The following is a 23,718-nucleotide window of genomic DNA, read 5'->3' as shown; positions in this document are numbered from 1 at the left end:
CTTCAGGTTAAATTAGTTACAAATGCAGGCTACGTACGATCTAGCCGTGTTTACATATTGACGTCCCGTTTAGGCATTTTTTTAAGTATATACTCATTTTTAATTGAGTATATCTTAATTTTTGAAAAAAATACTAAGCATATCTCTTAGTTTACAGCACTGATTATATATATTATTTCAATGATTCCCAGAGCGACATGTAATTTTTTAACAATAATCCAAATTAGCATTCAAAAGTCTTTTTTTTTTTAAATTTTTTATGATATCATTATACATTTCGATTGGCTTCAATGGCATTGAAAACATCTTGAATTGTTCCTTGGCTAACGCCGTACTCAGCGATATTGAGACGTCGTTTATTTTTTTCCAAAGAACCATACAAAAATGAATAACTTACAATAGGGACTGGCAAATAAAATTTGAAGCAATTATCGATGCGCACCCTAAAATACCAAAAATTATTTGAATATTGTATAAACTAATTAGTTACTTAACTGTAATTCAGAATCTTCATGCAAGAAGGACACAAAGCGCACTAAGTTCTCGGAGTCCTTATACAAACTGTAAACAATAAAAGCTGTTTGTAAATAAATTAAACAGTATAGCAACATACTTGTCTTTCGCTTCTTCAGCGGTCGCACCATCAATCTTTAATTTCACATCTAAGTAAAATCCTTTTGTATATCTGCTACGTAGATATTGGGCATTACCGAACGCCCACATCTCACCCTCATTGTAGATAAGTACACGATCGGCTAATGCCTCTAACTCGATTGCGTTTGATGTTGTGAAAATAATAGTTTTGCCCAAAAAACGTTTATACCTCAAAACATTCCATATTTCACGACTAGTGCGTGGCGCAAGTCCACGTGTCGGTTCATCCAATATTGTAACAGTCGGTTGAGCGATCAAAGCCAGCGCTATGTTGACTTTTCGACGTCGATCAACGCCGAGACCACGAATCGGTTTATCCATATAGGAACCCATAATAAAAGCACTTGAGAGATCACGTAAAATTCCTTTAATATCATTTGGTACAATACCGCGCAACATGCAAAAGAAGCGTAAAATTTCCCGTGGCGTAAATGTTTCCCACAGGCCATGATCTTGCGGTACGAATGACATTTTTGCAAATGCTTTCTTCGATTCATATTTCAGTTCGATGCCATCAACGAATATATCGCCGAAAGCAAAATTGGTTTGGCCAATAAGTTGGCCAGCCACATGTGATTTCCCGCTATGGTGTGAGCCGAATATTGCCATGCATTGACCTCTGCAATCATAAAACAGGAGTATAAAATGTGGTTATGAAAATAAATGGAAATTTAATGAATGTTACTTCAGTGGACGTAATATAAAATTATGTCTCTAAAAAATATTAAATTTGTTTTCTTGTCGATGGATACATGTAATTAAACATTGTTTAAGATCGTATTCTGCTCGGTTTGATCGGATACAATGTTGAGTATTAAAGAAATGTCTATCATAGGTGCGTTATTTTTATTTTCATATTTTGAACAGGACGACGAGCTGAGTTTATATATTGTACAATTTTTGAGCTATCAAACATCAAGCGGAACCGCCGATATTGGAGCACTATAGCATATATGAGCTGTCATATAAGCTGAACGATCAAAATTAAGATCTTATATGGAATAATTTTTAGTTGTACAATATATCTTCACGCATGGATTATTGTCCAAGCCAATGATATAATCTCCGAAGAAATTGTTGAGACCGGACTACTATGGCATATAGTTTCCATACAAACTGAACGATCAAAATCAAGTTCTTGTATGCACTTTATTTTTATTTGTGACAGGTATTATACCTTCGGTGCAATGGAAGTTAACGTTTTTTCTTGTTATTTTTTTTACAATAATTATCACGAAGCCGCAATAAAAATTACCATCAGTTACATACATATGTTTTTAAAAAGGTGTAAGGTCGTAAAATAATATCACTCACTCGTTTACTATAAAAGAAATTGTATCCAGTGAGTTTACTTTTTTAAGAATTTTGTATTCTAGTTGATCAACCATAAAACGTTTTTTCAGACTGTTTTGTAAATCCTGTTCGGCTACATATTGCTTTAACTCCACCACATCACGATCGTCGTAAGGATGTGTTGCGGAATGAAGAGTTTTTATGCTACAAACGTAAATTATATCAATGCCAGTGCAATTACAATATAAACAAACATACTCTCGCTTCGACGAAAACATTTTACGAGTTTTCCTAGATTCCACAATACATATGGCAATAAATAGAAACACTGCCGATGCTAGCATGTAGCAAATCACAACTAGAATTCCAGGATCTTCAAATTTGAATATAGTTGACACTATAAAAATATGAAAATATAAAGGCATGCATCCAACTGGACAAATACAATAAATAAGGTAAATAAAAATATATAAATATTATTATCCCATGTACTAAGTGTATGGTAGGTATTGAAAAAGAAGTTCAAATTCAAATGATTTCCCCCAAATATAATGTATTTGTAGTTAAATATTTACATGTAGACCATGGTAGATAATTTCTGAAAGCATATCATATCAAATCATTGTAGGATAAAACCCACTGAAAAAGAAAGATAAAATAATAACAATGAAAGAAAAAATAATTTACGGCAGATCAGAGTTCGGGAAGAGGAATGGGAGGAGGGTTGCGTTTTCTTAAAATATAATATCTTTAAAATATTTGAAGTAAATTCGACAAATACTTTTCGAGTTATATGATAGTTAACAAAGGGTTCTCGGGAGCTCAGGGACTATGTTTTGAACTGGTGACCACTATAGCTCGAAAACCGCTCGGTAGATGGGATGAAATTTATACATCTTTTTGAAAACATGAAACTTTCTTTTTACTTTGATTAAATTTTGATTTTTTAATAAACAGTAAACGGGTTTTTTCCCGAATTTTACCGAGGTTGCCATTTTGTTAATTAAAAAAAGCTATATTAACTAATCAGCCATAACTTATAAAATTATTGTTTTTTTTTCTCCCAAGGCAAATCGAATTCTTATTTAATGAAAACAGAGCGTTTTAAAATTATAAAATAAAAGAATATATATGTCTCTCTAACCTCTGAAAGATTAAACACGGTTTATCTCGAATTCCGGCAAAACTACGAGTTCTATTATGTATAGTTATAAGGTTGTAGGTAAAGAAACGGTCGACAGCTTTTGTAATAACACCTTTTACACATAACCTCAAAATGTATGTGTAAAATTAAAATAACCAAGTTTTGGTTTTGGGACGCAAAAGACGAACAGTTTTGTCGAAATAAACCGTTTTCAGCACTTAAAAATTCAACCACCCCGCTCCCCTTCTTCTCCCTGACCTCAGATCGAACGTAAATTATTCCTTTCATTTCATTGATTTTATCTTTCTTTTCTAATAAGTTTAAACCAACTGTGATCTTTTTCACTTTTTTCCAAATTCTGCACTGGCCAAATTTATTAGTTGAGTGATATAAGTTCCAAATTCTATATTAAATTTAAATCTTATTATCTTTAAAATTATTACTTACCGCAGCATTGTGGTATAGTAGCACATATATCCTTCTTATCACAATCTTCATCATCCTCGCATGCTTGCTCACAATATTCTTCTTCTTTAGTTTCAGTGTATACATTACTTATGCCATCCATAAGAGAAAATGTAGGGAATATTGCCCAAATATAAAATATTATATCATTGTCCAAAAAAATATTCCAATACACAATATACGAAAATATTCCTTTGAAAACAATATTTGAATGGATTGCATTGAAATTCGAAAAGAGTTTCTAAACTTTCAACATTTACCTGTTCCAACCTGTATTAAAACTGCTATTAGAAATGCAGACCACATCGTACAATAAAAGTATATAGAGAGTAAATATATCAAGGCTAAGCCAGGTACGCCATAGATATTCATTAATAACATTGCATCTAAAAATATAATAATCAGCAATCATTTAAATTTGAAACCGTCAATAATTGGGTAACTTACACATCTTGTGCGAAAACGAATAACCTTCGATGGGTGATAAAGCCAGTATAATTGTATAGACAATGGAATATGAGAAGAACGTTATGTAATCCCATACAAAATTAACACACCAATAACGTGCCATACTAACACCGGCTATTTTTTGTAATGTTAACAAATGATATTTGCGCTCTTCCACAAGAGGTACAATAAAGCAAGCAATCGATATGGGTATGGCAATTCCCAAGACCATTGGTAATAGTAAATGGGTCTTCTCTTGGTCAAGCACGTGAATTTTGGCACGTAATGGTGCCGGTTCTGGATGATTAGCGACTGTTGTTATTGCTTTAATGTCTTTATTTCTAAATAAATAAAAATTATACATATTCTATATTAATTATATCTTTTATACAGGCACATTACGTTACATATACAAATCCATATATTTATAAGTTCTAAGGTGGAACCCTATATTCTTGCTATCTTACTTATTTTATTCGAGATATCCATTTACAGACTGTTTATTAAGTATAAGAAGACTGGGGATAGTTTTATACCGATTTTATAAATTTTTTGAAAATTAGTTTTCACATCATAGACGCACGATGAGTACTAAATTACGGTATTTTTATTGCATCTGCTAATGGCTACGCGATTATGGCATCGGGCACTTCACTTTTCTTTATAAAATATACCGTGTATTTTTCTGACGTTTGCAGAAGTAAGTCTAAGGAAAGTCTTAGAATTCAACACTTCCGACTTGACAACATTATAGAAAACACATGTCCTGAACGCTACTAGTTCGTCCGATTCTAACCACATATTGACATGTCCCCTTAACCCCATTAATTAGACTACATTGTGCTTCTTAAACGGAAGTATGCAAGCCTCACTATGTATATGTTCGACGGGAGGCATCCTGTTATTGTACGGAGTGAGGGAATCTGACAGGTGCTGCGTAGTTTATGATCGACCTTATGCCTTGTATGAGGCCAACAACGTTTCGTTGCCTTTTCCTCAGGTACTGTGTATTTAGTAGGGAAAAATGTTAGGCTCCTTGCAGAGAAAAAGTGAAAAAGATTGGTGAGATAGCTGTTTACTGACCTCCCGTCACTTGACAGCGAAGAAAACACTTAATATCTTAGTAGTAACTAACCGCTACAACAACAAATAAACTATACACTGACTTACGTAAGATACATATTGTGCATTAAATTCAAGACAAGCGGAGCTGTATGGAATATACGTTGATTAAACCAACATGTATATGTGTCGCCATTTACTTCTACTGCGCCAAATTTGTCCATTACAGTTTCTGATTTTTTCAGAAAACTTTCAAAACTAACATGCAGGCAACGAAGCGAGTTTTGGTCAAATCTTAACGAGCTTTTGCCAATACGTTTTTCTCTTATAGGGTTGTAGATTTGAATGTTTTTACAGTCTTTGAATGATGTTAAATCTATGTTTCTTGTAGCACCCAACTCTATGGGATTGTAGCGCGTTGGTGGTACATTCATACTATTCTTTGCCATTATTGCTATCAAAAGAATAAAAACGAATGAAACAGCCATTGTTATGAGGGGCACAAAGTTTGGCGCTTGATGTATGAGCTTTTTATTTAGTAATGCGTAAGTATGTTGCCTTCCAAGCTTTTTTGAAGAGATATATTCGCATGTAGGTTTTTCTAAAATTATACAAAAAGGAATTACAGTTATAATACCATTTAACAAAATTTTGTTCAAATTTAAAATTATTTAATACATACTATCGCTGATTATGACTTGTTTCGTTTTGCGTGAACCCATTGTCATGTAAATTTCAGTAAGCTCGCTACTCAGTGCTCGCATATCTATGATGCCAAGATTTTTTTGCTCCTTTTCTAGATGTATCAACATATTTTGAAATTTCGGTCTCATATCAAGTGGCAGTTTGTAGTAGAGGAGCTCTCCAATTTCATTTTCCGGTATAACTCCAGGTATAAATCGTCCGATTAACTCAGTTATCGCTTCGGTTGAAGCTGTTGCAGATTTAACTATAATCTTAGAAACAAAAATATAAAAATATAAAAGCGCTATTAGTAAGGTATTCAAATATCCAAGTATGTAATAAGCAGCTCATATTTTTTTATTTAACTCATCAATTTTAATGCTTCTTCCCAGAATGCTGAGTGTCAGTTTTACATTTCAATGCAGCGGTTAGAACCGAGTAAGAACCGTAATCAGAAATTTACAGTTCCTTTATGAATGCGAGATTTTACAATCCAGGTCCAGGAATAATTTCACAATTTTCCTTAATTACGGCCGATCTAATTACATAATAATGCCTTCCCGATATTCTGGGTTAAAGTCCCATCAGTCGATATCACCTTCGTTGGGATATAACTGTACAGATAATTTTAAAGTTGAGGAATGCACAGCGACATGTAGTCTATTGCGCCCTGGACATAACTGTATAGTGTGTTGGAAGCAATGATTGTTAAGCCAGTATGTCAGGGTTCAACTATATTATTTTTGATTATGAGGTATGAATTAATTCTAGTAACTACTTTTGATATTATATCGGATTTATATACACCTAAGTATCGCTACCTTAACACCATTACGCAATACTATTGGAGAATATTTTAGGCAAAAAGGCGCTTAAAACAAGAAAAATGTTAATTTCGGTTGCATAATACTTTCAAATTTTAGATCTATATCTCAAAAACTGTGGTACGTATACTCAGACAGACAGACTGACATGGCTAAATGGACTCGACACGCTGATTATTTATGTATTGTATATATTTTATAGGTTATCCGATGTTTCCTTCTGGGTGTTATAAACTTCGTGGCAAAGTTAATATACCCTGTTCAGGGTATAAAAATAATTTAATTTGTATACTGACTAAACGACGTTTTTATATATGTATCTACATAATGCAAATATTTATAAATTATTACCAAATCACAACCGACACCAAATTTGCTTCTAAGGAAAAATGGTGTGCCATAAGTTAGAAGCGCGCCTTCACTGAACATCCCAATACGATCTCCAACAGCTTCGGCTTCAGTTATGTCAAATGTGGTCATCACAATGGCGCGACCATATTTTTCTTTATGCAATATGTTCCAAAACAAACGTTGCTCTTTTCCTTTCATATGAAGTGTAGGTTCGTCAAGCAGAAGGATTTTTGTACCACCAGCAATAGCGCAACCCAAACTTACAAAACGTTTTTGACTATAACTTAATGATTTCACCAACGTTTTACGCTGAATTCGTGTTGCTCTCACAGATTCGAAGAATTTATCTAATTCCATATTGATTTTTTGATTATCTCTTACTGGTAACTTAATCAGCATATAATATTTTAATGTTTCTTCGACAGTGAGTAAATCAAATAAAGCGTTATTTGGCATGCACACATCAATACTGCCACGATATTTATTCCAATTTTCATACAAATCATTATGTTCAATTTGTACTTGTCCCAAAAGTGGTCGTCGCCAACCAGCCATTATTTGAATTATTGTCGTTTTACCTGAGCAATGTGGTCCAAATATGACAGTAATCTCATTTGCATACATACGCATTGTAATATTTTTAAGTTGTATTCTTCCGGAACTGTATTTTGTGTGTATATTTTTTAAACGTATCAATTCAACACTACTGATGGTGCCGAATTCAAAATTTTCCCAAATTATTGGTTTTTCAAGTATTAAAATATTGTGTTTTTTCGAATTTGGAACTTTTGTGGGCTTATTCATTGTGGTAAGACAGCGTCCACTACAGCACAAGCTGAATGGTAATGTTTTAATATAAGGTCCTGGACTAAAGTACTCCGCTATAGAAATCAATATCCAATAAAATGCACAATTCGCCAACATCGTTATGACTGGATTTAAAAAATCATCGCCTTCTTGAAACTCGCGCATTCCATATGCAAAACCATTGTTGAAAAAGCCAATAAAACAAATACACAAAATTGTGCTCATTTTCAAATAATGCGCCGCCAAAATCGAGAATAAGGAATACATGGTAAGCCATATTACAGCTCCGAACAATACAGCGTGCAGTGCTTTAGTCGAAATTGAGACTATAAACACGGCGGTAATCAGGAGTGCAATATTGTATGAAATTAGATAGAGGATTAACCAAATAATATTACTAGCGAATTTTCCCTCAAGTGGCAGCTATAAATAGAAAGAGCAATATAATCGTTAGTATTCGCGATATTAACACTTAAGTAATTGATTTCTAATATATGTATATAACTCGATATGCCTATTTCCTAAGAGTATTGCTTTGTTAAGTATTGAAATTGCAAGAACGTTTTTCAATAACAATCAACGCATTAAACATTATTGATAATGTAATAATTAAATATAATTTAATTGGAACTAATGCAAAACAGGGTTGCAAATAATGCATTAAAAAAATAATTGAATTAACATTTGAATATTTTTTTTAATTTTGTAATCCCGAAAATCTTAATTAAAAATATTTTGATTTTTACTTTTAATCCCAAATACCGGATTGAAAAAAATTTTAATCCCAAAAATCGCGATTAAAAGTTGAAAATCTAATTTTTAATTCAAAATTTTTTTAACTAAAAAATTCGCAACCCTGATTCTAATAATAATGATATATAAAAGAGAAAACTATTATCTTACCAATACCACCATTGCAATGAATATATCCAATATTAATAAATGCAATAAAGAAACAATGCAGTTGCCAGTCCAGTACTTGGCATAATCAAATCCATATCTCCAATGATGAGCTAAAATATTCTCTTCTCGCTCACGTCCATACCTCTTGAAATGTTTAATAAAAATAAATATATATGATCGAATTGTCTAAATGTTCTAATTACCCATAGAATATTTAGAAATGGTAAGAAGAATGAAAAACTGAAACAAAACATCGATATACTGGACTTGCTGTTGGTAGAACACATTCTCGCATTGGTATGTTGTCGAAATGATCGCACTATAACTTTTATATTGTTTATATTTTGCTCCTGTAGCTTTAGTAACCATTGAGCAAATATTTGATGTTGCAACTGCAAGAAACCTTCTCGCAAATATAAATCATCTTGCACGGTTTTTTCGCCGGCATCCTGAGCAATTATACCGCTACAGCGTGTTGCCCAAAGTTCTGTACCCTTCTGATTTGAATCCTTTGTTCGAAAATCACTTGGGAAACGTATTTCATTATCTAGATTACTTTTTGTCGTTGATATGAATTTAACAGCCGCTAATGTTTTATTGTTGTCGAATCTGTTCATCATCGTTTTTTCTGTTTTATATGACTTTGCTTCGGTTAATTTTAGACTTTTTGCAACTTCATCCATTATACCGGTAGCCGTAGCATCGTCTGGAGTATATATAAGATTTGTTGGCATTGGTGTTCCAGAGGCGCTTAATAAGGATCTAATGAATACAAATGGTATAAATGAAATGTGTTTCAAATACATACAACCTTATATTATTACAAAATAATTTTCTTCCAAACTTACTTTAGAATGTCCAAATTATCGAGTTTTTGTTCGTCATATATCACAATCTTTTTGAGGTCATCGTCAGTTAGTTCATTATTGATCGACGGAGTTGTGGGGAACAGAACAGCGAGTAAATAGCATATAATTATAATAACTATTTCAGAGATAGTTTTCTTAACTGAACGAATTTCAAATTTAAAATTTTTACTAACGGCAGTTTTAACCGAGGCAGGCATTTTAGTTGATTTATTTACAGCTACAATATAAGATAAAAATGCATATTTATATAAGGTTTTGGTTGGAAATTAATAATACAATATTATGTTTGTAACTTACCAACAATAAATGCCAATATGTATATTAGATATATACATAAATATATGCATGTGTATTAAGATGTACGTTATTTCCCGGATTTTTTTTTGTTTTTTGCAAACGCCCTCTGAAATTTCAGTCTTTGTCCTTAAATTAAGAATCCAACGTAAACAAGCTTTTTATTTTCAATTATAACCGTGGCTAAATCATATTTCTTTTCCCATGGATATAACATAGGTTTTTTTGATATTTTGAATTAAGCGAGTAAATATACAAATTTGAAATAGATATATTCTACTACAAAATTTTCCGCGCTACAAAAATTATCCGAATGAATTATTCTTAAAAGCATTTCTTTAAAAGCTATACCTAATTAAATTTATATTATATCAAATGACCTGAGCATTCATACAAATGATTCACACATTCTGTGTTGCTCATACGACATGGTATACCAACATACCATATGTGAATACAGTACATTTGATGCATAACTTTAACTGCGTCTAACTTTTAAAAAAGTGCTTTTATACAAAAAATCTGCAAGTCTTTTTTGTAGAGCGGAAAATTCTGTATTAGAATATCATTTACAAACTTATAGATTTACTTGCTTTAAGATAAAAAATTTATTGCAAAAGATCAAAAAATATCATATAAAATATAATGTAAAAGTAAAATGATTTAGCAACAAAATAAATTGAAAAAAAACTTGTTGGGATGTATACTTTTTTAGGACTTGAAACTTTTGGCGTCGTTTGCAAAAAAACAATCAACTTAGGAAATAACGGATACATTAATGTATATGCTTAAATTATAATCCATTGTAGGTGCTTTATATTTAAGGGTGTATATAGACACATTTCTTCCATTTTTGGCACCAAACCACTGTGAGGACATGATATTAGATCAACCGGAGTCACGAATTCCTCATACTATGTATATGGGTATGAGTTGATTACTTATGCTATAGTCAAATAATATAGAATCAAAGAAACTGGTGGAACTAACTTATCATATGTTCCAACTGTCTAATTTTCAAATCGTACTAAGGTGTATTACACCAAATTCAAATCATTGAGTAGTTTGCTAGATATAATGTTTTACCTAAAAATACGTTGAGTAAATAAAACTATAAATAATATATAGTAAAATTTAATCATTTTATTGTTTTTTTATAAGAAACTGGGAAGATGAAGGCTCATTCAAATACAAGTTTTCTCGCTTTGCTAGACAACTTATACTTTAACTTTAAAACCTAAAGAGCAAAGGGTTTATCAGAATGAACGATTTACTTTCCATGCTTCTCTTTAATAAAAATGGCGACTGTTGCTTGGCAAAGCGTAAATGAGAGCTGCCCAACATTTTTCTTCGTTTTGCTTTGCTTCGCCTCGATGTGAACGAATTTATACAAAAGTATTTGTACATCGAACTTATTAGTGAAAGCAAACAGAACGAAAAGTTTTTTGTGAATCAGCCATAAGAATTGCGTCATACAGTGCTGCCAACAGCAAAGAGGGTCAAACTAATTGTGATTTTTTGGAATAAAACCGATAATACGATCAAGTAAGAAAAAATATACACAAGGGAACGGAGTTTAGTTAATTTTTTATTGTAGCATTTCGTCATTTAGATGCTTTAACACGACGTTTTTATACCCTGATAGGGTATATTAAGTTTGCCACGAAGTTTGTAACACCCAGAAGGAAACGGCGGAGACCATATAAAGTAGATATATAAATGATCACCGTGACGAGCTGAGTTGATTTAGCCATGTCCGTCTGTCCGTCCGTCCGTCTGTCTGTATTACGCGAACTAGTCCCTCAGTTTTTGAGATATCGATCTGAAATTTTGCACCTGTCCTTTTTTCACAAAGCAGCTGCTAATTTGTCGGAACGGCCGATATCGGATCTCTATAGCATATAGCAGCCATATAAACTAAACAATCGGAATCAAGTACTTGTATGGAAAACTCTTTCCTTTGGCGAGGTATCTTCACGAAATTTGGCACGAGTAATTGCTTATGACAACAAATTATTTTCCGTAGAAATTATTCAGATCAGATCACTATAACATATAGCTGCCAAACAAATTGAACGATCGGAATCAAGTTCTTCTTAGGAGCCTTTGTATTTGTGAAGGGTATTATAGCTTCGGTGCAACCGAAGTTAACGTTTTTTCTTGTTGAATTATTCATTTTGATAAGTTTTTAGAACGAACATACCTAATGTAAAAAATAAGCAACCCTCAAACAGCTGTTTCGTTTGACATATGTTACACCTTTTATTTTTGGTAGCCTAGAAATGTCTATGCGGTAAATAATTGTGCACAAATTTACGCAACAAATATTAGTGGTAGAGTGGGGTTGTGTTTTTAATAATTATCATTTTAAACAAATGGCCACAGCAACTAAATTAGGCAAAGGCCTGCAAAGACTTTTCGTGGGAAATTTACCGTGGACGGTAATTCATAAAATATATAATATATACTGGATGTAATAATTTTCATTTGATTATAGGTTGGTAATCAAGAACTGCGTACATATTTCAAGGAATTCGGACGTGTAATATCAGCAAACGTGATTTTCGATAGGAAAACAGGCTGTTCACGTGGATACGGTTTCGTTGTGTTCAATGATATAACTCCAATAGAAAAAATTGAAAGCGAACAAAAACACGTGCTTGAGGGCAATTATTTAAACATTCAAAAATCTTAAAACATAATCCTAAATATAAAGCATTATACATAAATGTTTATGTAGTATACGGATCCCGAAGTCTTAAAGAAACAAACACAGCATAAAAAACTAGTTTTTCATAATGTCAACATCCGATTTTTCTGACAGTGACATTGACACCGAACCTATCGACGAAATATTTTCGGAAGCAGCAGAACATTTACAAAAAATCCACAACTCACTCGACTCCACAGATCTTTTAGAAATCTATGGTTTTTACAAGCAAGCAACTTGTGGCCGATGTAATACGCCAAAGCCGAGCGTATTTAATATGCAAAGTAGAAGCAAATGGTGCGCATGGAATGATTTGGGCGATATGTCTTGCACAGAAGCAAAACATTTATATATTGCAAAAGTTAAAAAGGTTGACAGTAATTGGTTACCAAATCACGAAATCGCCAGCAAACGCAAAACTCCATCTGGTTGGGTAGTACATTCCATTCCACAAAAACATGAAGAAATCGATCAAAAAGAGGAACACGAAAAAAATGCCTTTGATTTCATCAAAGAAGGAAATTTCATTCAACTGCAAAAATCATTAACGGCAGAAATTATGGAGCACCTTGACGAAAATGGTATGGGTCTTATACATTGGGCAACTGATCGTAATTCTGTCGAAATACTACAATATCTTATAGATAATGGCGTCGATGTCAACCAACGCGACTCAGAGCAACAGACAGCTTTGCATTATGCTGCTAGTTGCGGTCATGTCGACTGCATCCGTATATTACTAGATGCTAATGCGGATCCAGCTATTAAAGACGCTGATGGACAATCGAGTCTCGATGTGGCCGATAATAACGATATTTATGAATTGCTTAAAACCTGATGGAGACCCATATAAATATACATACTTACAGATTATTTCTTACCTGTAACTTTCGTTAATACCGGTTCAAACTATTTATATTAAAATTATAATAAGGTTCTTTCGGTATGATCTGTTTAAATTAATTTTCTCTATTCATCAATAAATAACATTTCGATTTGAAATTGACGTAAAACTGAACGAAATAAAAGATATTTTTATATTATATGTGAATCCATGGTGTGTCGCATGTATCTAAAAATCATGATTCAATTAACCATGTGTAAAGATATACAAATTTTCTGGTTATTTTGTAAAATAAAATAATATAAAGTAGGATACGAGAAATGCTTATGTCGTCCCCTAAATAAATAAACTTACATTAAAACGTGCTTTTGCTCCCTTAATACAGCAACAATGATATTAAAATATTTGACTTTTTTATAAATTCTATATTTGAAATACAATTTTTAAATTTATTTTGTTTGTTTTTTAACATTTTACTTCCACAACTTTTTAATCGACATATTTTTTTCGGAATCCTTTTGCATTACTTTCGCTACGGCCATTTCAAAGTCTTCTTGTGTGACATGTACACGTCGTTCACGTAAGGCATACATGCCCGCTTCTGTACAGACACCTTTCACTTCAGCACCCGATGCTCCTGGCATCAATTCAGCTATTTTGCGTAAATTTATTCCCCTGGTTAAGTTCATTTTTCTAGAATGAATTTTCAAAATATCTAGACGGGCTTCCTCGTTCGGTGGAGGAAATTCAATTTTCCGATCGATACGGCCTGGTCGAAGAAGGGCTGGATCTAGAATATCAATGCGATTCGTTGCCATGATTACTTTAATGTTCTTTGTAGCTTCAAAACCGTCCAATTGATTAAGCAACTCCAACATTGTACGTTGTACTTCGGAGTCACCGCCAGAACCCGATTCGATTCTTGAGGAACCAATGGAATCAATTTCATCCATAAAAATAATAGAAGGAGCGTGTTCACGTGCCATTACGAACAATTCACGAACCATACGTGAACCTTCGCCAATAAACTTTTGTACCAATTCCGACCCAGATACTCGGATAAATGTACATTCAGTATGATGAGCCACTGCACGGGCCAAAAGAGTTTTCCCTGTGCCAGGTGGACCATAGAGAAGTACACCCTTTGGCTGAGCTATGCCTAATGCGTCGAACAACTCTGGATGCTTTACTGGTAATTCGATGACTTCCTTGATTTCTTTAATTTGCTTGTCTAATCCACCAACCATTTCATAGGTAGAGTCAGGGACTTTTTCAACCATCATAAGAGATACCAATGGATCAACTTTATTTGGAAGAATTTTATGTAGAGTATAGCTTTCGTTTCTAAGAGCTACACGGCAGTTGGGAGTAACATCATTGATATCGATATTTTTATCAATATCAACTACAAATTTCCCCTCTGGATGTACTTTTACCAACACTTTCTTTTTATCCATTGGTTTCACGACTTCGCCAACATAACTGCCTTGTTCTTGTAATAACTGAAGCTCCTCACGTAGCATACGTACTGAATTTATAACGAAAAATCAATTAAAACAACGTGGTATGTTTATGTTTTATAGGACAATTACCTTTTGCATTGAGCTCATTACGCTGAGCTTGCAAACGTCGCAAATTTTGACTCTTTTCAGCAACAATTAATTGCAATTCTTCGATCTTCTGAATGTAATAAGAACGGAAGCCTTCACCTTTCAGAGCGGCGTCGATTTCCATCTGTGAAATTATTTAGTTTTAGAATATTGTATATTTTCATATAGTATAAAAAAAATAACTCACCCGATTTGTGACGGTCATGCCGGAATATTGTATTTAATAAATTATTTTTATGAAATAATTATCTCGCAAATGTTTTTGATAAAAATGACTTTGCAAAAGCTTCACTAGAAAAAATTGTCATTATGATTTCGAATCTCGAATTTCGAAGTACACAGAGTTGATATTAATGTAAGCTAGTAGCTGAATCAGCCGGAATAAATTTTGATTTAATAATAATATTTTCGATTTGAAAAAAGCTAATAAAAACATTGTGAATGAAAGAACTTGAATGTTTAATAAGAAATGGAACATAAAATTAATTACGCGACATTATCCTTCGTCGTAAATAATAATGACAATCGGATTCATTTTATAGACACTTGACATTCTTAACAATTAGTGTATATCGATATTTTATTGACTCATAATCGACGTGCACTCATCGCAATTTGAATAAAGTATTCATTACTTTAGGTGATTATTAGTGGAATATATTACAGCTCTTATGCTGATATACTTATTTTAAACAATTGTACATGCACATATAGTATGTCCAATAGTACAATGTTTTTAACGACGAAACTTTACTAAGAACATGTAATTTTTTTTTACATTTCGTGTGTAATACATTTTTAATTATTTTTTATTTAAATACATATTTCTTTAAAAAAAAGTGTACACATACATTATTAACTGAATTATGTAAAACTTCTATAACTTTATTTTATCCTAGGAATAATCCGGTGCACTCATCTGCTCTATTCTGTCTTGAAGAACGTTAATAATATTAAAGCTGATGTGCTCAGTAATCTACAAAATAAAATATAAAATCTGGCGTTGTAGTAAAATTCCAATATTTATTCTTACCATCATACGGAGATCCCAATCAGTTTGAATTTGCTTTGGTTTAGGGCAAGAATCTATAGTCTTTTTAAAGTTTTCGCACCAATTCAAAAGTTGCTTTAAAAATGAAGAAGTGTATTTAAAGTACATGCGATAGCCGGCTTTTATAATATCCTCATTTTGAGCATCACAAAGAGTGACATTTATAAGATAACTTAAAACACGTACTAAAATGTAAACAATCTTAGTATTTTCCTCCTCCTGCAGTGTTTCATTTTCGATATTATTCAGCATTTCGAGCAACTTCGTGAACTATAAACAAATTTTTACTTTTTCATATCAAACGTGTATCTGATAAACTTTCTTACCTGCCTGAAACAATACATTTCGCTGGGAGTATCTGTTATTTCAGAGATTATGGTCCACATAAGACAAACGGAAATAGCTCTAGCTGTTTCACTTATGATAACCATTTGATTACAAAGTGCAAGTATATTGAACACGTCCGTCTCCTTCTTTTTTAGACTTGTCCAAAGTCGTTTAGTCGCTAAATGAAGCTAAAAATAAATGAATAGAAGACTCGTTGTTGTAAAGAGACATTTTTTAAACGCATAATTATCCCTTACATGCATTGGACTTAATGTGTCTGTGTAGTTAAATGTTCTTTGCAGAAGTTGTGTGCGCCATTCCATGTTTAGCGGTGTAGCTTCAACAAAGTAAAGAGTACCAACAATAACGAAAAGGCTGGTTATTTCATCCAAATTCAATTCGGAGTTTAATAAATCCATTATTTTTCTATACACCTACAATGACATATTTTAGAAATATTTACAAGCAAAAGGTAAATATGCCATACTTCTTCTGTTTTGGAATCTCCATCTAAAAGGATGTGAAACTTTTTTTTTAGACAAGAATTCATTACGTTATCACGCAATTCATTCCATGAATATCCAGGTTCTATTATGAGACCTACACCGTCGTTTTCTTGTGGATTTAATATATCCATTATATTATACGGCGCGTAAATTTCGAAATCAATGATGGTTAATAATTGTTTATTTTAATTCTTAATAGTGATGAAATATTAACCGAACAATAGAATATAATCGATGTTAAAAAAAAAAAACATTTGATAATTCATGCAATTTACAGTTATCGATAAGCTATTCTTCATAGCATATTAAAACACATCCGTACATTTGTTGCCTACAATTTTGCATCTACGAAAGTCTGCGGTTTATTTTTTATATGTACACTTTGTTTAAAACAATGCTATATAAAAATGTTTCAAAAATTTAAAATAATGTGTTTAACGAATAATTTTGTTTCTTTGTATTTTACTTATAAATGGTGTGACATTTAATTTATTGTATGAAATTTTAAAAATATAGCAATGAATATTTATCGCATTGTCCAAGACTACAAAAGTTTTTATCAGTGTAAGACCAAATACTATTATCACTTCATGTCAAAGGTTATCAATGACCCCTATTGATCTTTTGAAATTTTTTTTTTTCAGTATTTGGGAAACGAGCGTCGGCTAAAGACATACGTCTTTGAATGTGTAGTAAATTTGGGGTCAAGTTTTAGACGAAAATGCTAGTACAAAATATTACACCTCGTGCCATCTACACGCTGAGCACGCGAACTCAACTATCCAACGCCGGTAGTAAAGTGCTTTATCAGCGTTTTCTTGCCCAAGCTTCAATTGCTAATACGGCTACAACAAGATCACATTTTTCATATAATAAACAATTAGAAAAGGGAAGGTCAATATTTGGCGTTTTTGTCGCAAATTATTCTACTGTAAGTATAAATACATAAACTGAATTTCGAAACACTGCGAAGTAATTATACTATATAGTTTGTTATACCGGCACCTTTCTAATTCGGCAACGCATGCGGGATTTCTTTTTTTGTTTTGTTTTTAATTTTAATCAGAAGGCACATGTGGGAAGTGCGCACACCTATAAACTGTAAATTTGTTTGTGATACGATTTTAAAAAAATTTAATAAATAAACGGAACACATGTATAATTACATGGATTCATATGTAGATAGATCCTAATGGTGTTATGCATAAGTACGCTTAATAATATTAAGTGCTTTCGCAGATAGAAAAGCCTTTAATTAAAGTTTCTACTTTACACTGTAAAGTTTACAGTATATACAAGGGTGGCACGCTAATTAGCACACTGCCATGTGCACTAAAATTAAAAGAAAACTAAAGAAAAAAATAATAATATTGAGAAGGAATTGAAGTATAGGTATTCAGTAATATTTATTAAATAATGTTGAATGAAAACAAATTAGTAATTAGAAAAAAAAAAAAAAACTTAATAGATCCAAAAAAAAAAATCAATATAATGTAAAATTTATTTAGAAGCAGTTCGATCAAGAGGCCAACACATCTGAAAAAAAATTGGATAAATGTAAAGTTCAGGTCCCCCAACTAAGAAGGCCTCAAAATTGAAAATTTTTTTTAAATCGTCTTATATAATATTTACGCGTAGATTACAAATCCGTGAGCGGAAAGTGAATTTTTTCAATATATCTATTTTTTTTTTAATTTTTTCAAAAAAAAAATCCAAAATTTTTTTTTTAATTTAAAAAAAAAAAAATCAAAAGAAAAAACGTTTTATTCTTTTTTTTTTTAAATATGCATTAAAAATAAAAAATTGTGATACATTTAAATTAATTGTTTTATTTTTTTCTTTGAAAAAATCACATTGTTTAAGTTTTTTGGTGTATTTACTCCTCTTCATAAACGTTTCTGAAAATTTTTATTAAAATATCAATGTTAGTGCACTTTTATTGTGATATTAATAATAACACATTCTCTGCATCGTAATGAAAATTATCATCGAGGTTGAGAGCAGTGAAAAGGAGTTTGACGCGATTGAATTATGAACACCCCGGTTTTGGACCGACCAGGGTTATTTTTTTGGAGCGCGGCCGAAGGCCGCCAATGCGGAAAGGAGTTTAACGATCTCCGATATTCATCCATACCATCAGATCGCGGCGCAAAGGAAATTGTGACTGTTACATTTCTTCAGTATATTTTTTTCATAAGAAAATGTTTAACACGCTGAACTGGTAATTACAGCTAAGTGATCTGAATTCTACAGAATTTTGCTGCTACAACAACAACAACTAAGTGACTTCAATAACTCCTAAACTATACATTTACCAAACTTGAGTATATATTTACGGTACGAGATAATTTTCAAGCAACTTCTGGTATGCCACAGAATCAAACTTGCCCGTTATCTGCACAATAGGACCAATACCATGCTTCGTTAAACAAGTAAAGTTCGTGTAAGTTGAATTTAGATTTGTCGCTTAAAACTACAGAATTCCAGAAGGATTGTTGTGTGAAACTTTTAGATTTTTTAAACTTGGTCATCCCCAAAGGTTGTTTTCCAAATGATGCTGTCTAACAGTCCTGCTGGCAATGTTTAAGCCACATTCATCCTGCATTGTAGCTCGTATTTGCGAGAAAGTTGCAAAAGGATCTCTAAGCGCCTGCCAAACAGTGAGCGATTCTTCTCGTGTTGTAGTCCTTTTGCGTCTAGATCCCTTTTTATTTGCAAATGTTTTATTCTCACGATAATATCTGAGAGCGTTTTGAATTTTTTTTCGAAATTCTAATGCAACGAGCAATTTCACTAATATTTTTCACGTCCTGGAACATGTTCCATATAAGGCGCATTTCCTCTACACTGGAGCTCTTGGAACGTCCCATTTTCAATATTTTACACTGATGTGTATTAAAAATTTTACTTACAACTAATCTCAGAGAAAAATCACAACCTTAAACGCAAACGAATTACGAAAAACTGTTCTGATAGTACGATGTGCTAATTAAAATGCCAGTCTGAATCAAAAGCCTTTATGCAATAAAGGCGTACTTCTTTGAAACCGACCACAAAATTTTTAGTAATGCGTGACTTATAACGGCAAAATAACAACTTATTAATATACAAAAAAATTATTTCCTAAAATATAATTTCCTATATATACAATATATAAAAATTTTCAAGCAGTATTATTGGTATATGTAAGGGTGTACTAATTAGTGTGCCACCGGTGTACTATATGTATGTAACAGGTTATACGACTGTCGACATACATACAAATATAAATTATTATGATGAAGAAATAAATTAGCTTAACATAGCTTCACTCAATGATTTAATAATTGTTATAAGTATTAACTTGTTCCGCTCTCCACATCACTATTGGATTTTTTAACTGTTATTGATTATTAGTTAATGTAGTCTGAAGTTAACCATCACTACCCACCTATCACATTTTGAACTTGAAGGTATGTAATGTGTAATTAATGGTATAAATATTGCCAGTTATAAAAAATATATTTTTTAACGCATGGAGTTAAGGCATTCGTGTGTATTTGTTTGTATTGTCAATGCTAAAGATTAAAAATTTAAATTTCTAACCCACATAGTCGATCAGCTAAATATAATATGCTGACAACAGCAATGTCGTATTTAGTACTTTCATATTATATTATTTATTACGAATGTGCTTTTATAGCCCGAACAAAACATGTTAAGTTTGCTACGAAGTTTGTTACACCCCGAACGAAACGTCGAAAAAGACCTTTAAAATAGGGGACAGTTTTTGAGATATCGATCTGAAATTTTGCACACGTCCTTTTCTCCCCAAAAAGCTGCTTATTTGTCGAAACCGCCGACATCGGACCTCCATTGCATATATGTAACTGCTATAACAAACTGAGCGGTCAGAATTGGGTTCTTGTATGGAAAACCTTTTTATTTGTTGAGATATATTCAAGAAATTAAGCATGGATTATTTTACAAAGTAACGCTACAAAATGCGAAGAAATTGTTCAGATCGAACCACTATAAGATATAGCAGCAATACAAAAAGACCGATAAAAATCAAGTTCTTGTAAGAAAACTTAAACCCGGGTATTATAGCTATAGGTATCGATAGCTTGCAACGAAGTCAACCTTTTCCTGTGGGTGTTTTTTTGTTTATATATATATATAGAATAATAATAATATTGTAATTGTAATATTCTCTAAATAAGTATCAACTAAGAATGTATTTACTAAGTAACTTAATATTATACCTACCAGTACTTCAAAATTAATTAAAGTGCATCTACTTTCATAACACTACCTTTATCTATATTATAATTATTTAATAAATCTTAAATAAGCGAAGATTTAAAGATTCAGTGTACCTGTGTAAACACTTACATTGGCATAATGTACTATTAAAATGTATATTTTATCTAATCGAACTTCCAAGTGTATGTAATAACATACACATGCATGGGCATTTACTCACTTATGTATATACGTGATGGCCAAATTATTGAGCAAATATGCAACTTGTATCGTAAACTAAATTTTTATGTCAGTAATATTCAATATTCCAAGTTGTTGAATATTATATTAAGTGATACTTGCATTATCAGTGATCTATAAAATAATATGTAGTATATGTCGTATGTATATAAATATATAAGTATTGAACTGTTTTGAAACAAAAACATGTTTATGGAGTAGCTTGTTATTACCACGCGACCATATTTTAAAAATATCATTTTCATTTGATCCAAGCATATAATACATATCAGCAAAATCGTTACTTTATCAATTGTACGTCAATAATCTATAACCTGTGACCTGAATACATATTATTTTGTTATTTTTCTTATTTATTATCAGCTTAAAAGAAAAAATAAGTAATGTGATTAAACATATTAAACTCTGACAATTATTAACTGTTCGATCATCGGCAACAAACTACATATTTTGAGACTAAACTCGGGAATATTACAAAATTTACTTTTGTTTAATAAGGGGCATAAAACTATAATATACAATAATTTTTTTTTTTCTGTTATATTCAACAAAACAATTTAATATTATTTAATTTTTATGTAAGTAGTAAATACTTAAATTAAGTACAAATAGTTTTTTTTAAACAAATATTGACGATCATATTTTTATTTCAAGAACATGTCTGGAAATCTTAAACTATTGAATGAAGGCGTGGGCGACAGTGACCCGGAACTTTACGCCATTATAAAGGCAGAAAAGAAACGTCAAACTGTTGGTTTAGAAATGATTGCCAGTGAGAATTTTACATCCGTATCTGTTTTGGAATGCTTGAGTTCTTGCCTGCACAATAAGTACTCCGAAGGTATGCCTGGCAAGCGGTACTATGGTGGCAATGAATTTATTGATGAAGTGGAACGACTTGCTCAAAAGCGTGCACTTGAAGCATTTCGTCTCAATCCAGAGGAATGGGGCGTCAATGTTCAGCCTTATTCTGGTTCGCCAGCTAACTTTGCCGTGTACACTGCGCTCTGTCAACCCCACGATCGTATAATGGGTCTTGATTTGCCAGATGGTGGCCATTTAACACACGGTTTCATGACGGCTAATAAACGTATTTCAGCAACATCAATATATTTTGAGAGTATGCCATATAAAGTGGACGCACAAACGGGTCTTATCGATTACGATCAATTGGAGGCGAATGCCAAACTCTTCAGACCTCGCGTTATTATAGCTGGTGTTTCTTGTTACTCACGTTGTCTTGACTATGCCCGCTTCCGTAAAATCTGTGATCAAAATGATTCATATCTCTTTGCCGATATGGCACATATTGCTGGTTTAGTGGCAGCTGGTTTAATACCCTCACCATTTGAATATGCGGATGTGGTGAGCACTACAACACACAAAACGTTGCGTGGTCCGCGTGCTGGTGTCATTTTCTATCGCAAGGGCGTACGCAAAGTTCTGCCAAATGGTGATAAAGTGACATATGATTTAGAAGATCGCATTAATGGAGCAGTGTTTCCAGGTCTACAAGGTAGGTAACTCGATCATTTCTGGTAAATATGGTAGGGCTCATTGTCCATGTTTTTTGTTAAGCATATATTATTTATACATACATATATATGTATATACCAAACTAAGGAGCTTCGACGCCTTTTGAAAATAAATATTTTATATTGACCTTAGAAATTAACTTAAAACTTAAAACCTAGCAGAAAATTACAATTCAAATAATTAAATTTTTCAAATATCTTTATATACTTATTAAATAATCACTCAAAACTAATTTATATAGGTGGACCACATAATAACACAATTGCTGGAATTGCCACCGCTTTTAAACAGGCGCAAACTAAAGAGTTTATTGACTACCAGCGACAAGTGATTAGCAATGCCCGTCGTCTTTGTGATGGTTTGATACAGCGAGGCTACAATGTTGCTACAGGTGGAACTGATGTTCATTTAGTACTACTCGACTTGCGTAATGTTGGTTTGACTGGCGCCAAAGCCGAATATATTTTGGAGGAAGTGAATATTGCATGTAACAAAAACACAGTACCCGGTGATAAATCAGCGCTGAATCCATCTGGCATACGTCTTGGCACACCAGCTTTAACTACACGTGGCTTGGTGGAGACAGATATTGATGTCGTTGTGGATTACATAGATCGCGCTTTAAAACTGTGTGTTGAAACAACTAAAATGTCTGGCCCCAAATTGGTGGATTTCAAGCAAACCTTGAAGTCAAATAAAGAAATTGCAGAAAAACTGAGCAAACTGCGTAGCGGCGTTGAAGGGTTTAGTGCGAAATTTCCACTACCAGGTCTTAAAGCTTATTAAATAATATTTCACATGTATAATTAAATTTGTGAAATAAAAATTTTATTTTTATATAGTATATTTGTT

The 23,718-nt window shown here is 32.4% G+C and overlaps 6 protein-coding genes across 10 annotated transcripts; 3 read left to right on the top strand and 3 right to left on the bottom strand.

Moving 5' to 3' along the window:
- Positions 1-146: 146 nt before the first annotated feature.
- Positions 147-9,736, bottom strand: LOC106623101 (phospholipid-transporting ATPase ABCA3). 2 transcript variants are annotated; one of them, XM_036378503.2, is made up of 14 exons: positions 9,483-9,736; positions 8,838-9,396; positions 8,635-8,778; positions 6,925-8,154; positions 5,748-6,021; positions 5,174-5,666; positions 4,004-4,344; positions 3,817-3,942; positions 3,539-3,748; positions 2,206-2,344; positions 1,969-2,151; positions 614-1,273; positions 496-561; positions 147-443 (listed from the first exon to the last, which is right to left on the bottom strand). In XM_036378503.2, the coding sequence occupies exons 1-14, from the start codon at positions 9,698-9,700 to the stop codon at positions 269-271; spliced, it is 4,818 nt and encodes a 1,605-aa protein (XP_036234396.2). In that variant the 5' UTR covers positions 9,701-9,736; the 3' UTR covers positions 147-268. The 2 variants fall into 2 exon arrangements, with proteins under 2 accessions (XP_036234396.2, XP_069966735.1); XM_070110634.1 differs by having other exon boundaries at positions 1,969-2,344.
- A 2,436-nt stretch (positions 9,737-12,172) lies between these two features.
- On the top strand, positions 12,173-12,492 carry SLIRP1 (SRA stem-loop interacting RNA binding protein 1). The gene is made up of 2 exons (XM_014242511.3): positions 12,173-12,238; positions 12,295-12,492. Exons 1-2 carry the CDS (start codon positions 12,173-12,175, stop codon positions 12,490-12,492), a joined length of 264 nt encoding a protein of 87 aa, XP_014097986.1.
- A 103-nt stretch (positions 12,493-12,595) lies between these two features.
- Positions 12,596-15,246, top strand: anox (acyl-CoA-binding domain-containing protein anorexia). Its single transcript, XM_070110637.1, has one exon. The coding sequence runs from the start codon at positions 12,596-12,598 to the stop codon at positions 13,343-13,345; it is 750 nt and encodes a 249-aa protein (XP_069966738.1). The 3' UTR covers positions 13,346-15,246.
- On the bottom strand, positions 13,756-15,287 carry Rpt6 (26S proteasome regulatory subunit Rpt6). Its single transcript, XM_014242488.3, has 3 exons — positions 15,149-15,287; positions 14,944-15,085; positions 13,756-14,879 (listed from the first exon to the last, which is right to left on the bottom strand). The coding sequence occupies exons 1-3, from the start codon at positions 15,164-15,166 to the stop codon at positions 13,825-13,827; spliced, it is 1,215 nt and encodes a 404-aa protein (XP_014097963.2). The 5' UTR covers positions 15,167-15,287; the 3' UTR covers positions 13,756-13,824.
- A 330-nt stretch (positions 15,288-15,617) lies between these two features.
- Shmt (serine hydroxymethyl transferase) lies at positions 15,618-23,710 on the top strand. 4 transcript variants are annotated; one of them, XM_036378530.2, is made up of 4 exons: positions 15,618-15,724; positions 17,490-17,776; positions 21,985-22,846; positions 23,108-23,710. In XM_036378530.2, the coding sequence occupies exons 2-4, from the start codon at positions 17,567-17,569 to the stop codon at positions 23,650-23,652; spliced, it is 1,617 nt and encodes a 538-aa protein (XP_036234423.2). In that variant the 5' UTR covers positions 15,618-15,724; positions 17,490-17,566; the 3' UTR covers positions 23,653-23,710. The 4 variants fall into 4 exon arrangements, with proteins under 4 accessions (XP_036234423.2, XP_036234424.2, XP_069966737.1 ...); XM_036378531.2 differs by lacking the exon at positions 15,618-15,724 and adding an exon at positions 17,395-17,409; XM_070110636.1 differs by lacking the exons at positions 15,618-15,724; positions 17,490-17,776 and adding an exon at positions 19,131-19,288.
- On the bottom strand, positions 15,753-17,057 carry LOC106623106 (uncharacterized). Its single transcript, XM_014242495.3, has 5 exons — positions 16,827-17,057; positions 16,597-16,773; positions 16,339-16,527; positions 15,995-16,282; positions 15,753-15,937 (listed from the first exon to the last, which is right to left on the bottom strand). Exons 1-5 carry the CDS (start codon positions 16,974-16,976, stop codon positions 15,857-15,859), a joined length of 885 nt encoding a protein of 294 aa, XP_014097970.2. The 5' UTR covers positions 16,977-17,057; the 3' UTR covers positions 15,753-15,856.
- Positions 23,711-23,718: the final 8 nt, after the last annotated feature.

This window comes from Bactrocera oleae, chromosome 5 (genome assembly GCF_042242935.1).
Source record: "Bactrocera oleae isolate idBacOlea1 chromosome 5, idBacOlea1, whole genome shotgun sequence".
NCBI lineage: Eukaryota > Metazoa > Arthropoda > Insecta > Diptera > Tephritidae > Bactrocera > Bactrocera oleae.
The sequence above is the reverse complement of the archived record's forward strand: the minus strand, read 5'-3'. Positions and strand labels throughout refer to the sequence as shown.